General features: G+C 43.4%; 1 protein-coding gene across 1 annotated transcript in view; it reads left to right on the forward strand.

Annotated features, from left to right (window-relative positions):
• Positions 1-9,688: 9,688 nt before the first annotated feature.
• Positions 9,689-15,570, forward strand: part of LOC111154491 (coiled-coil domain containing 90B) — a 37,986-nt gene continuing 32,104 nt past the window's right edge. Inside the window, exon 1 of the mRNA XM_022514104.1 lies at positions 9,689-9,823. Within this exon, the coding sequence (XP_022369812.1) occupies positions 9,724-9,823 (100 nt within the window). The 5' untranslated portion in view covers positions 9,689-9,723. The remainder of the gene's footprint in view (positions 9,824-15,570) is intronic.

Raw genomic sequence — 15,570 nt, forward strand, 5'->3', positions numbered from 1 at the left:
AGGGACTTTGTCCTAATGGTCTTTCTTGCTCCCTAAGGGACCACAGATCAAAGTGGGGCAAGCATGGCATCCATCCAGTTGACCACATTGATTGGTCCAGGAACAAAGTCGAATTAGAGTGAGCCTCTGAATCTTTCCCTTTGGATATTTGGACATGGGGCCAGGGAAAACTCGGTTAGTCTCTCACTGGTGGCTGGTCAGATGTAAAACTTAGAGCTGTCAGTGACTGTTTTCCTACCATATGGGAAAAGCCAGACTGCAGTCGAAGAAAAGTAATAAATCCTAACACTTTTTAAACACCTTCTATGTACACAGCCCCATGCCATGCCCTTTATGTCCATTAGCTCACAACAACCCCCAGAGGTCAATAATATGAACATCCTTGTTTCTGAATGAGGAAATTGAGGCAAAGCAAGGTTTAAGTAACTTGCGCAATATCACACAGCTAGCAAATAACAAAGCCTAAGGTCGACTGGCTCTAGAGCCCATCATCATGACCATCATGACCATGACTCTGCCTTGCAGAGGCAGCAGGCATCAGGGAGTAAAAACAAGGGACAGCAAGAGGCCTGCTCATGTTCAAGGCCCCATTCTAGTTGTTCCAGGCTACATATGGATCCAGTCTGCCCTGCGTGAGTAGAGGAGGACGTGTGTGTAACCGACACATGGTTGACTCTCAATGTGAGTTTCTACCACGAAGAACCAGAAAATTCCTGACAACGATAGTATCTTCTCAGCATGTAGCATGGTGTCCACCACCTTCTTACTCTAGATCTGACTTTTTTCCCGCTCTACTGGACAACCAATGTGAGATTCCAAGTCCAAGTGAAATTATATTTTTAAAACCCACCAATATTTTTTGTTCCTTTTGAGAACATTTGCCCTTTAATTTGCATTTGAAATCAGTTTCTTTAAATATTTTAGGTACAAATTCTGAATAGTGGAGACAGAGTAGAGGCTGCAGGCACTCAGTGTGGGCTCCCAACGCTTCCCCCCACCCCACCCTCCAGGCCTCGCTTCTCCACTCAAGATCCAGGTGGGCACACGCAGTAAGTCAGTGGTTCCTGGTGTCCGGGGTTAGCAGTCTCGGGCCTGGATGCACTTGGATACAAAGCAATGAAGCCCAGCAGCTTTCTGACAAGATGTGTGTATTTAAACTTTCTCCAAGCAATTCAGTGATTGTGCCCAGACCTGACGGGCAACACCAGCTGGGGCAACACTGCCCGTTCTCCCTACTTTGTGGTAGCATCTTGGTGCTGCTTTCCACCACAGTCCATCCTTCCCAAGAAGTCAAGACTTCTCTACGTAACATACAAGATCCTTTAGGGTCTGGCACCTGCTTCATTTCTCACCCCTGCCTGTTTCCCATGGTGATCTGCAACTAGGAAGAGAAACTGTGCTCTCGTGTGCTCTCCCAACCCCACCCCCCTTCTATCTAAGCTCACCCTGGCTGCTCACAAGTAGTTTTCAGGATTGCTGTCTGCTTTTGGCTCCTGCTACTACTCCCTTCTCCAGAGACAGAATGAGGAAGACAAAAGTTCAAAACCTTCTTGAAGTTCAAGACCCAAAAAAGGACTGCTCACCCGGCTAACTCCCAAACACTGTGTTGGCTACCTGAGATTTTGCTACCTAATTAAGGTAACATATGAGAAACTGCCTGCACAGTGCCTAAAACATAGCAGTGGCTTAGCATGTGATAGTATCCATCCTTTTTTCCTCTTTTCATCTCCCGGGGTCCCTATTTTTAAAGCGCTATTGTCCTGATCCTGCCCCATGTGAAAGCAACTCAGAGCAGAGCCGCCCCTCCCCGCTTCATCTGCCCTGTGGCAGATCTGAGAACTATCAGGCCTCCTGGCCAAATCCTGCTATCTAACAAGCAGGATGCAAATATTTTATTTTATTTTACTTTCTTTTTTCAGTGTTCCAAGATTCATTGTTTATGCACCACACCCAGTGCTCCATGCAATACATGGCCTCCTTAGTACCCACCACCAGGCTCACCCAACCCCCCACCCTCCTCCCCTCCAAAACCCTCAGTTTGTTTCCCAGAGTCCACGTTCTCTCATGGTTCTTCTCCCCCTCCGATTTCCCCCAACTCCCTTCTCTTCTCCATCTCTCAATGTCCTCCGTGTTATCCCTTATGCTCCACAAGTAAGTGAAACCATATGATAATTGACTCTCTCTGCTTGACTTGTTTCACTCAGCATAATCTCCTCCAGTCCTGTCCATGTTAATACAAAAGTTGGGTATTCATTTTTTCTAATGGAGGCATAATATTCCATTGTACATATGGACCACATCTTCCTTATCCATTCATCTGTTGAAGGGCATCTCAGCTCTTTCAACAGTTTGGTGACTGTGGCCATTGATGCTATGAACATTGGGGTACAGATGGAAAAAGGGTACAAATCTTAATGCTTTAGGTCAATGTGGGTGCTACTCTGGGGTCTGGGTCTGTGGCTGCAGGGGGGTATCAGAGAGCCTGGCTGGGGAGAGGGAAGAGCTTCAGGGGCCGACACCCCAGCAGACTCCTTCGGGCCTGCCCACGCAGCACCTCTCCCTGACCCGAGAGTCACTATAAAAAGAACAAGCTCAAAGCAAGCTGTTCTGGAAGTACCATTCCATCTTCAGAGCAGTTCTATTTGTGTCAGCTGAAGAAAGAGGGCTGGAGCATCCCATTCTGGTACAATTGGAACAATTACCCCTTAAATGTGATAATTACAGTTTGATCATTTCGTAGGCAAAAGCGAGATCGGTTCCAAGATTTTCTCCTCCTTGTTGGAACTTTCTGTAAAGAAACTGCTTATGTTTGAGGACCGCCGGCTTCAGATTTCAGATCCAGATGGGAATGCGCCTTCCTCCCCAAAAGAACATAACTTCTAATGTTTATCTTTTGTACTGTGCTGCTGTAGTGAGGAGTGAGCTAAGGCAAGTGTCTGGGTAATTTAAACCAGAAGGGCTGAACCCTTTGCATGTGCCCATCAACTTAAGACTTGCCATCTTATCAGAAATCATACTGACATCTTGACATCCATTTGACCAAGGTGGCAACATAAATGGTGCTTGGGTCAAGGCCTTGAATCCAGAAAACACCTATATTCAGACAACATTTTTGTGTTTGTAAACTGCCTAACAGGCCTGCCCATTCTGGACATCAGAATCTGCTCTGCATGATTCAGGGTTTGGAACCTTAATAGTGGCCACAAAAAGTTGAGAATAAACAAACCTAACCCATCAAATAAAACATATAGAAATTACTATGCAAATTTTTAAAACATAAGTAAAACCAGTTATAACCACCACACTGGGACAGGAAGGCATCTTCAGGAACGGTGAAACCATCTGAACCTTAGCCAGGTAGATCTAAAGCAGTATTTCCGCCCTCTTCCTGTCCAGCAGTTCCTCATTTGTTGTCCTGATTCTGCATTACGGTCTTTTCCTAGGGCCACACAGCCCACGTTCCACACATACCTGCCTTCAATGGCCACCTGTTAGTGTTGAGGTTTTGAGAATTCTCAGTCTCTCTTTCTGTAGTAGTTCCAAGTTCAGGCCTCAGGTTCTGATAGAATCGCTGTAACAGTATTTTTATGGTTCATTTATGGCCGTAATTCCTAAGATGACAATGCAAATATCCATAAAATGCTCACATGTAAAGAGATTCGCAATCCTGCTGGGCTTTCTGCAGCTTCCTGGAGCTGGGCAGTGTCACAAGCATCCCTTGGGGCTGAGAGGAAGGGGCACCACCTCCAGGAAAGGTGCCCTCTTGAGGAGAGCTCCCACCCCCGCTGAGGCTTTGTACCTCAGGCTACTTTTCACCCCTCACCTCACACACATCCCTTCTTGCCCATAGCTCTTTGGAGGAATGGAGTTTCTTCACCACATCTCATCTTTTCATATCTAGCCACCCTGGTTCTGTTAATCTGTAGAAGATTCCCCTTTTCATCTCTGGGTCTTCCGAAAGTACACGTCTATCTATTTTACAACAAATTCCCCATCAAAAACAAATGGGTTTTTCCTCCAGAAGTTGAACAGAATTGCCACATGACCCTGCAATTCCACTCCGAGGTATACGCCAAAGGATTGAAAAGAGATACTCAAGCACGTGTGCACACATGATCCTAGCAGCACCCTTCACAATAGTCACGAAGTAGAAACAGCCTGAATGTCCATCGGTGGATGAATAGATAATTGTGGTATGTATGTCCAAAAAATGTCATCCAGCCATAAAAAGGAATGATGTACTGACCTGCTACAGCATGGACGAGCCTCTGAAACATTAGGCTAAATGAAAGAAGCCAAACACAAAAGGCTGCATGTTGTAAAATGCAATTGATTTTATAGGAAAAACCCAAAACAGAGGAAGCCACAGAGACAAAAAGCAGACTGGCTGTAGCTAAGGGCTGGGAGAGCAGGCAGTGAGGAGAGCCTGCTGACTGCAGCAACGGTTTACGCTGCGGAGATGGAAACATTTTGGAACAAGACAGAGGGAGTGGTTGTAAAATAATGCAAATGTAATAAACGCTACTGTTTACTGTAAAATGCTTCATTTTAGGGCAATCCTCTCAGGTCTCCTCCCTCCTCCAGAGCTTTGTACTATCACTCGAAACAAAGCTCAATAAACCTTGCTTTGCTGCCCACCAAACAAACAAATAAAAATTAAAATAAAATGCTTGATTTTATGTTATGTGAATCTCACCTCAAAAATATATTTTTTTAAAGAAAAGAGGCTAAGTGACAGAAGAAGGAGCCACCAATCAAGGAAAGACCTTCTTGATGAGAAGAGCTGGAAACAGAGAAAGGATGATGGGGTAAAATTAATCAGGGGCCCCCAGAGTCTCCCCATGGTGGCGTAGATCAGCTCTGTGCAAAGACTCTGTGCAATCCAGGGCTCTTCTCGGCAGGGGGAGGGGAGGAGCAGCAGGTGAAGGCCTTAACTCCAGTCTGGAGGGCTCCCCAACTCTGCGGCCGGCTCCTCTCCTTTGGGTCTCTGCCTCCCCCTGCTGTAAACCCAGAGAACTACCTCCTGGGGGTGTTGTGAGGCTTTAAGCCAACAGTAAATAGGAAGGTACTCATGGCCCACCACAAAATGTAAGTAAAACTCACCTTTTGGTTCAGGGTTCAACTTAACTTACTTACTCCTCATGTGCCCTTGAACTAGTCACTGAACCTCGCTGAACCTTGCAGGATTGTTGTGAGGCCTGGCGGTAATATATGTCACATGCCTTGAACCCATTACCTGCTCAGGCAACTGAAGCTATTATTAAATGGACAGGAACCATTCCTGCTGGGAAGGGAAGGATTAAGGGAAAGTGGACACAGTGGGTGTTGGGGGTGGAGGTGGGTGTCATGGGAAACATCGTGACTGGTGCAGGATCTTGAGGTACTACAAATGGCACTTGTGCGGCCCCTTCCCTTTCCTGCATCCGTGGCAGACATGGCCAGTCCACAGTGGGCACTCTTCCCTACCACACCAGGATGTGGCCTCAGACCACTCAACACTCTGTTCCGAGCAGTCTGTCCAAGAGAGTTGTCATGAAGATGCCACCCCTGTATGAGAGATTTTGTTCTCTTGAACAAATGAAAAAGGATGCAGAATAGCCTCCTGGAGGAGGAGAGGCCACGTGTCCCTAATAGCAGCCATGATTTCACAGTTTGTGCCCCATGCGTCATGAACAGCAGCAGTGGAGGGGTGAGTGACGGTGTGACTTCTCTGTACCGCGAGCAGTACGTTCAGTTCTAAGCTTGACCCCTTACTTGCTCTGTGACGTGGGACACAGGTCACCTCAGCCTTCTGAACCTCAGTTTTCCCGTCTGTGAAATAGGAGCAACACTGCCTCACTCATGGTGTTGCTAAGGAGCTCAAATGTACTGATGTAGAGGAATGAGCGAGCTTCCATGAAGAGATGAAGAAAGTTCCATGTATCAGGAGTTCCTTCCCTTGGTGTAAGGGACTTTTCTCCTTGGTACCTTTCTCCTTTTTTTTTTTTTTTTTTTTTTTTTTTAAGATTTACTTATTAGAGAGAGAGAGACTGAGAGAGTACAGGAAGGGGAGAGGCAGAGGGAGAAAGAGAAGCAGTCTTCCTGCTGAGCTGGGAGCCGGATGCAGGACTCCATCCCAGGACCCTGAGATCATGACCTGAGCCGAGGGCAGGTGCCTCACCATCTGAGCCACCCAGATGCCCCAGCACCTTTCTCCTTCATCATAGTATTGATCATAGTTAGACTGATAGCAATCAGAGGGCAGCACTGGCTCTTATGTCTGGATCCTTATGGCTTAGCAAAGTCCCTGACATCATAAATAGTACTCCATAAGGATTAATTGAAAGAATAAATGAATAACCAGTGAGAGACACTGTCAGGCATGATGTCACATTGCAAAATACAGTAATGTTTTAACAATTCTTTTGTTCTCTTTTTCTTTCCTTTTAATCTTTTTCTTGATTTACTATAATCAGGAAACTTGTCATTGGTTGTCATTGCCAGCTCCTTAGTATAATCAGGAAAAGAAGGTCTCAGAGCCGTGGGGGTAGGAGGTTTGTAGTCACTTTCAAGCCATGAGAAATGTGATATTGACATGAACTAGCACAGGGGCCCCAGGGTGGCTCAGTCGATTAAGCGTCATGATCAAGCCCAAGTAAGCTCTGAGTTCAGTGAAGAGTTTGCTTAAGTTTCTCTCTCCCTCTGCCCTTCCCTGTGCTCTCTCTCAAGTAAATTAATAAATCTTTTTTTAAAAAAACATAAACTAGCACAAAACTTTTGTGACAATGGGCTCCTCTGACTCATTATACAAAAACTACAAAATCAGTTGTAGAAACAAGGGCAAAAGATGGTCTTCTGTCCTGTCCACATACTCCCTCTAGTGTCAAAAACTCAAAGTAAACTAAGCAAGGAAGAGGATCCCATTGGGTCGCATCGGTCTCCCAAAGCCTCACTCACGTGCTCTAAAAAGTACATTAGGGCTCCTTCATATCACCTATTCCTAGAGAAAAGGACCAATATGGGGAGCAGTCCAGGCTGCATCTTCTCTCCTTGAAGTCAGCAGAGCTGCATTCACCATCTCTTGCAATTATGCCCAACCTGGGTTCCCAGACTTCTGGGCCTCAGAAGGAAAACTATTGGGGTCTTCATAAGGAACCTGGAATTTCACAATGCCCAAGGATATTGTAGCATCACTGAAGATGAAATTGAAAACCACCAAAAAAAAACAAAAACAAAAACAAAAACAACTGGCAAGTGCTTCGTCCTTCAGGACGTTACCAGTTTTGGTATTGGATCAGCACTGCGTATCTCCTACTCACTAAATGCTAATTATCTGGGTCTTAAAATAATCAAAAATAGGAAAATACGTAATGGCTTCATATATGTGGTTGGTAAAGAGTGTAAGATATTTTTAAATTGGGGGCTCATAAGAGCAAAAACACAATAAAAGTGTCCCTTCACAATGAAGAAGATAGGACCCACTTCCCTGCTAAGTTACTGGCCTCAGGTGTGGCTAAATCAAGCTGCTTTCAGAGAGAGAGCACTTCTCATGGCCAGGTCACCTCATCAGACACTGGGAGGAGCAATGATTCATAAGCCTGACCCAGCGAATGGTGAAGACTGTTTCCTGGAAAGGTACTCAAACTAGCTTTTATCAGTTTGGGCTAAAAAAACATTCAAAATCTCCTGAGAGTCTCTCGTACAAGCCCAATTCCTTAGTCTTTTTCTTCTTATTTTCAGTTTTATCTCCCCCAATTCTGCCCGATCTTCCAAATGACTCCGATGCCCCAGTCTATCAGGTCACCTCACCAAACGATGACTATATTTTCAAACATTTATTGATCCATTCAAAACATCTTTCCTGAAGGTTCATTAGGGGTGAGACGATATGCCAGGTGTTGGAGAAAACAGTGACAGATGTGTCTCTACCATCATGGATACAAGCAAGAACTACAAGGGCAAGAGCAAGGACATGGGTCACTACAGGAGTTCCGTGAAAGAGAATGATTAGCCCTGCTTTGGTCACCTGACTAATCAATACTTTATTTCTGTCGTGGAGTTTTACAGTAATGTAAATAATAACCAATAAGTGTGGATATACAAAAAGGTACACTTTTTTCCATAATCATTACTTAAGGTAATTAAAAATATCTTGGTCCCACTTACTGGTCTATATCTTCCAGTAGTCTGTGAGCTCTTCCAGAACAGTGATCATCATGTCATTTGACAGAATTACAATCATACGGGATATACATACTCATATATACATAATTAATATATGTGTGTATATGTAAAGAATTTTAAAAATAATTTTATCATGTTAATGATTATATAATATTCCATGATTGTATAATATTCCCATTTGAATAATAACTCCAACTATATGATTGTATAGTATTCCAATTTGGGGCATTTTTGCAAGTTGCTGAATCACATTGAGTATTTAGATTATTTTTAAATTTTACTATTATAAATAAAATTCCATAGGTTATAATTTTTTAAAATATTTGTTATAGCTATGATTACTTTTGATTAGGGTAGGTTTTTGAAGTGAACCTCTGGCTATTCACTTTTTATAATTTCATATATATTATTAAATTACTTTCCAAATGCATTGTACTAACTTACACTCCTGCCAGCAGTGTGGGTGACCCTATCTAATTGCGTATTTGCTGGCATCGATAACTTTTTTCTAACTTTAATAGGTAAAACTGGTATATATTTATGTTTGCTTTTTTCATTTTCCTGGTGAATTTAAGCTTTTCCTTTTTTTTCTTCAATTTTTTAATAGCCTTCTCCATAAATTGCCTGTTAAAACCCTTGCTGACAGGAATCAAGTGTTGTTCCTTTACTGGGCCTCAGTGCTTAGTATGGCGCTCGTTAAGCAGCTGATACTTACAGAGCTTTGAAAACAAGTAGGAAAATCCAGGGGTAACTGTTTACATCCTTGTGAGAATAATTAAGCCACTAAAACCTAACTATTGGGACCACTTTAGAATTTACAAAGAATATATGAGCATATTTGAACCCCACAACTACTGTGTGTTATTATTTTCAGGATTTTTACTTTGTGGAACAAAGTCTGAAGTAACAGGTCTCAAATGGCTTAAGTGGTGAAAATCAGGTCCACTCTGGAAACAGAAATTGTTTCCCTCCAGGGACTAAACCAACTGAAGTTCGTCCTCCTATACACAAGAGGGCAAAGCAGTAGGCCATGAAGCAACACGAATGAAGGCCTCGTTCGACTACATATCCCAGGTTTCTGCGCGATCTCCCGGAATGCTCAGCGGACGAGGATTTCAAGTCCCAGCTTGCCCGGCGGTAGGATGTGACTCCCTCTCGGGTAATGGCCGCTGGCTTTCCCGGGAACCTCTGCTGTTGAGCTGTACCTCATTGCTAGGAAACGGGCATTGGAAGATCTCAAACACGGTCCCGCTTTCTTAGGGCGGTAACGTTGTACGCTGGTTGGGAAGGGACGGTGCGAGGAGCGGAGCCGCTGTGAACCATGCTCGTGAGCTGGGGGTCCATCTGTGAAGAGGCCCATCTCTGCGGGACAGCGAGTGGAGGCTCCGCTGGTGGTGGCTTGTGGGGCAGGCGGAAAACTACACTTCCCAGCATCCTCGCGGTGCCAGAACTACCTTGCCCGAAAGCCTGAGCGTGATTCAGCACCACCTTCCACCCTCCGCCCCCCCCCCCCCCCCCCCCCGCCGCCTTTCGCCTCCTCCCGCCAGCTGAAAACCGGAAATGTGGAGTCGCTGTGTTCGGCGGCTCCTGTGTTCTGAGGGCAATGAGGGCCACCGGTTTTCGAGCCTCGGCGGGGTTTTTTCGCCGGCCTTGCGGAGAGGTGAGCCGAGGCAGCTTGTCACCGATGCCTGAGTATTCCTTGGGGAGACAGCCGGTGGTTCCTGCCTGCTCGGGAGCGCCCTAGGCCACGGTGCCACGCCCCTCCCAACCCCGCCAGGTGCGGGCGACCCCGCAGCAGGGTCTCCCCGGGTTGCACTGGGGCGGGAAGGGCGAGGGACCCCGTAGGGCACTGCCTTCCCCTGAGAGCGGGCGTCTGAGAGCCTGGCGTTCCCACCTGGCTCCGCCACTAGAGTTCTTCCCCTCCCCCGCCCCTGGCTTCTCTCTCAGGCTGTTTCCTTCTTACGGTCTGACGAGGCTGTCAATCCCCGCCCTCTGGGAGATGAGTCAAGAGCAATCTGTTCTGAGAGTTCTGGTTTCTTTCGTGGCTTCTTCAAACTTTTTTTTTTTTTAAAGATTTTATTTATTTATTTGACAGAGATCACAAGTAGGCAGAGAGGCAGGCAGGGGGGGGGGGAAGCAGGCTCCCCACCGAGCAGAGAGCCCCATGCGGGGCTCAATCCCAGGACCCTGGGATCATGACCTGAGCCGAAGGCAGAGGCCTTAACCCACTGAGCCACCCAGGTGCCCCGCCTCTTCAAACTTAAGCTGTGTTTTTTGGGTGCTGTCTAAAGCTCCCGTGTTTGGTAGACCGCAGCATACATTTCAGGTCAGGCCAGCTTTATTTTCGCTGTAATTTCTAGTACTCTGCAGTCACAGAGTAGCCATTCAAAGCCAAACAAAACGCGAATGCTGGAACCTGCAAGTGTTGAATTTGTTGGCACCCTTGTTAGCATTGTGTCCTGAAGGACGTCAGACTGTATGCTGAAAGATGATTCCAGAATCTCCCCTCACATTTTTAAAAACTCTGTAAGGTTGTCTACAGAACAGGCACTTCGTACTAACCTTAGCATTCTCTGTTCACCGTCTTAAATCTTTAGTGCCAGGGGAAATGAGCCACCCAGTGCCCACTGTACTTTGTGCCATTCTGCCAGTTGCTCCACTTTCACAGTAAGATTGCAGTTGTTGATTCCCCCATCTGTAAGGCTGCTGTTGAACTCCCAGTGTCTGTCACCAGGTATTTGCTTACATATTTAGGTGTTGAGTTTACTTAGGCATGATGATGGACTTGAAAAAGGAGATAGCATTTTTTGAACCTTGGGAAATCATCCCATTCTCAATCTTACTTTGTAAATTTTGAGAGATAGTGTGTTTTCATTTGAATATGTAAACAAAGAATATTGTACAGTTGCGGAGAATGAACTTTTGAAGTACTAGAAAATACTTAATAAGTAAACAGTGATGTCTTTTAACATTTGTTGAGTTACCCTACTTAAATCTTTCTTGGAGAAATCTTAAGTGGCCCGTTATACCTAATAGGATTTGTGTCCATCATTGCTGAACAAATATTAATTGAATACTTACTGCATAGTTTAAACTTGACTAATAATGTCAGTAATGAAGGAATTTTAAAACCTTGACCTCGACCTATGGAAGGATCTCAATTATTTAGTTCAATATCCTTTTTAAAGATAAATAATAGAAGACATGGGAAGGTGATGCAGTTTGTCTAAGTTTTAATAGTGCTGGATTCCTAGTTCATTACTGGTTCCCAAATGTAGCGGAAGAGAAACCCTGCGGATACTTTGTAAAACTACATAGTTTTAAGCTCCACTGCAGAACTATGGAGTTGGTCGTCAGGGGTGGAGCCCAGGGATATCTGTGTTACTTAATTCTGGTAATTCTGATGTAGCTAGCAAAGTGCCTGCCAACAGACCAGCATATAGAAATGTATATTAATAACCAGCTATGTCACTAAAGTATTGTTTCTCTGAAGTTAGCAGAAGTTGATATAAAACTTGTAGCTTAGATTTAATGAGGCAGGATTTTACGTGTGTTAATGGAAAGTAAAATCTGGCCTTTCCTGGTAAAGAGGCAGCTTGGTTCAAGGTAGGCCAGAGTGCTAATCCAAGATACACAGTTTAACAGCTTTGTGATGCTGGTTAAGTCTTTAAACAGAGTTTGTTTCTTACTTTAAGAAAACTACAAGATAGATATGAAAGGAAGGGTTTGGGGTTTTGTACAATCGTATAAGTTCTGGGAACTTTTAAGGTATCGAGGACCTGTTATCCCATCCTGAGCTAAGAACGGTGATTCTGGCTACTTCCTCTCCTCTACCTATTAATATGCTTGCAAAGATTTATTCTTAAAAGTGCTTTTGGAGGCGGGGGGGGGCGGGGAGTGCTTATGAGTTGAAGTACTTGTGAAGCCCTGCTGTGGTATCAAAGCTTTTCCATTTCCTTATTCCCTCCAAAGAGTGCTCTCTAAAGTCCTACTGCAAGGGAGGGTGTCAGCACCTAGTTCTTAGGGTGATGAGGACTTAGCCAAAGATGACATAACTATTTGAGTACACCTAAGGAGTGAATGTTCCACAGATCCTTCTCTATTTCTCCTCAGCCCCATAGTAAATAGAGCCCAAGGTAGAAATAGCAAAGGCAGCTCATGCCTTTGTGAATTTTGCTCATCCTGTTCCTCCGGCCTGGCTAGCCCCTCTTTAAGGTTTACTTCTAAGGTTTACTGTAACCCCTCTTTAAGGTTTACTGTCTTTTATAACTAGCCATTTTTTAAAAATTTTAAATTCAGTTAACATAATGGTGTTCTGTTAGTTCACAGTAGAGTTCAGTGATTCATCAGTTGCGTATAACACCCAGTGCTCATTGTGTCATGTGTCCTCCTTAATGCCCACCACCCAGTTACCCCATCCCCCCAACTTCCTCCCATCCCGCAACCCTCAGTTTGTTTCTTGTAGTTAAGAGTCTCTTACGGTTTGTCTTCCTCTCCGATTTTGTCTTATTTTACATTTTTCCTTCCCTTCCCCTATCATTCTGTTTTGTTTCTTAAATTCCATACGAGTGAAATCATATGATAATTGCCTTTCTCTGATAGACTTGACTTAGCATAATATCCTCTAGTTCCATCCACATTGCTGCAGGTGCTAAGATTTCATCCAGATAGCCATTTTTTAACCCTGTATTCTCATCGAGGACCAAATGTCTCTCCTCTCTATTCCGTGATGGATATATCTTGATAGCACATGATTTAAAACCATGGCCTTGATCTTCATTGTATCCACAACACCTAATACAGTTTCTGTTAATCAGTAAATGTCTGCTGAGCACGAAGAGTTGTATTAGGTGTTGGGGATTCCATGATGAGCAAAAACAGGTGTGGTTCCTGCTGATAGGGACCTTGTAATCTAATGCGGTGGTAGTCAAGAGTTTTTCTACAATGAGCATTGTAGGCATTACGTAGGCATTGTGGACCATGCAGTCACTTAATACTCTTCTTGTATTGGTAGCATGAAAGCACCCATAGGTGTGAAAAGGACTGGCTGTTTCTTTTTTATCATTTGAACTTAGAGTTTATATTTAGATAATTCTCATGTTTTTCATTCATAAGTGAATGAGCATGGTTGTGTTGCAGTAAAGCTGTTTAGAAAAATAGGAGGTGGTGGCCTGCAGGCTGTGGTTTGCTAACCTGATCCCTGGCCTAGTGGGAAAAGTAAACAGTTAATAATCATACAAATGTGTAAATTTTGAGGTATGGCAAAGTAACGTTCTAGGATCCTGTGAAAAACCCTAACACGAAAACACCTGGCCGTAAAGAGTCTGGGCAGGCTTTCTGGTGGAGGAAACATTTGAACTGAACACTGAAGGATAAATATGAGCAGGCAGAGAAAAGGAGAACATTCTTAAATTATTAAGGGAATTAAAGAATTAAGAGTCCTTGAGAGCAGAGGGCCAAATTGTGCACAGTGGGACATGAGATTGCAGCTGTACCCTGCAGAGATTTGCAGCAGTGTTAGGTATTTATTTGGTCTCTCTCCCGTATCAGTGGGAAGCTTCCCTTCATGGAAGAAAGGAATTGTGCAGTCATCTGCCTAGCTCTGAGACCATAAGGTCTCAGGCAGTTACTTAGCATTTCTGAACCTGTTTTTCTCGTCCATAACATGAGAATTTTAAGGATAAATAATAGGTGTGAAAGCAGTATCATGCCATTCATTCATGTACATATGTGTGTGCGTGTGTGTGTGTGTGTGTGTGTGTGTATATATATATATATATATATATAAAATCTCCCCTTCCCCGCAGTAAACCCCAAATGAAATACTAAACGTCTAATCAAGGATGGCTAACTGTGGGTACTAATCATTCCTAATACAATTGCTATTAGAAATATTACTGAAATCTGCCCCTCTTTTTCCCTCATTTTTTTCTTTTCTCTTCCTCAAATCTAATGTTGATGCACAGAGGGACATTGCTTAACTCTTCTAGATGGCACTCAGAGCCAGAAAGGTTGCTGACCACTGTACTAATGTGTATGTCCATGTGTGCAAAATTGATCCACCTTTACATCCAATTCCTTTTTTATCTAAGTATTTGAATGAATATAAATATAAATATAAAGAACTGGCCATTACTTTTTTGAATTTAGAGTTTATATTTAAATACTATTTTTAAATATCTCTTTCCTGCCTACTAGTCCACAAAGTCAGCAAAGACATCAGTTATGTCTGGTTTTGCACATCATGCCCTGTGCCTGGCATTCGGGTGAAAAAATACATAGGAAAGAATGACATTTTCCCTACATCACCTAGCAGAAAAGTAATACCTGAGGTTGCAGCTATGTCTTTTAAGTACTTAGATAAATAAAGTGATTTAGGATAAAAAAGAGACAGCATAGGGTGACAGAAAGAGCGTGAGCTTTGGAGTCAGAAGACTTGAGTCTTAATTCTGATTCTGCCAATGACTCTAGGTAAAATTCTTCACCTTTTCTAGGTCCAGTTTTCTTTTGTAAAACTGTAGGTAATACCACCTTGCATTCATAATATATAAAATATCTGGTATATGGACTGCCTGGGTGGCTCAGTCTGTTTTAAGCATCTGTCTTCAGCTCAAGTCATGATTCCAGGGTCCTGGGATCAAGCCCTGTGTCAGGCTCCCTCTCGCTCGTTCTCTCAAATAACTTTATCAAATAAATAAAATCCCCTTAAAAAAAAAATCTAGAATAGTACCTACTATTCAATTAATAGTTACATTAATTAGCTGTTATTTTATTTAATACATAATAATAGTAATGAAGTTATATGTACACAAAGTTCTGAAGAATACCTTTTAATGAAATTCATCAGTAATATGTGGAAAAGGACCATACTCTGTCTAGATTAAAAATTGGGAATTTATTGAAATGGGACAATTTATCGCAAAAATGAGAAATTTGCTAGGGCCTCTGTGTTGATAGTAGTATATACCCTAGGATTTAAAATCAAATTCATCGGTTGATTCAGCAGTAAAATATTGTGACCCAGTTATCTGCCAAGCACCGTTCTAGGTACTAAAGGTACAGTGATGAAAAACTCAAAAGTTACAAAACTTATATTCTGGTTCAGAGGAACAAACCAGACCGTTTCAGATTAGAGCTGAGAACTGTGATGGAAATAAAATGGGTATGTAAGAGAGTGGGCATTCAAAAAGCTACTTTATATGGTGATGTATTGGCCCCTAGGAGAGTTGGGTGGTTTCTACTCTTCCAGTAATGAGAGACTTGGCAGTAATATCCAAAGCTTGCCCTTTTTTTTTTTTTTTTGGATTTTATTTGACAGAGAGAGAGAGACAGCTACAGAGGAAACACAAGCAGGGGGAGTCAGAGAGGGAGAACCAGGCTTCTCACAGAGCAAGGAGCCCGACTTGA

The sequence above is a fragment of the Enhydra lutris genome, unplaced genomic scaffold (assembly GCF_002288905.1).
Source record: "Enhydra lutris kenyoni isolate GAN:26980312 unplaced genomic scaffold, ASM228890v2 scaffoldscaffold37, whole genome shotgun sequence".
Classification (NCBI taxonomy): Eukaryota; Metazoa; Chordata; class Mammalia; order Carnivora; family Mustelidae; genus Enhydra; species Enhydra lutris.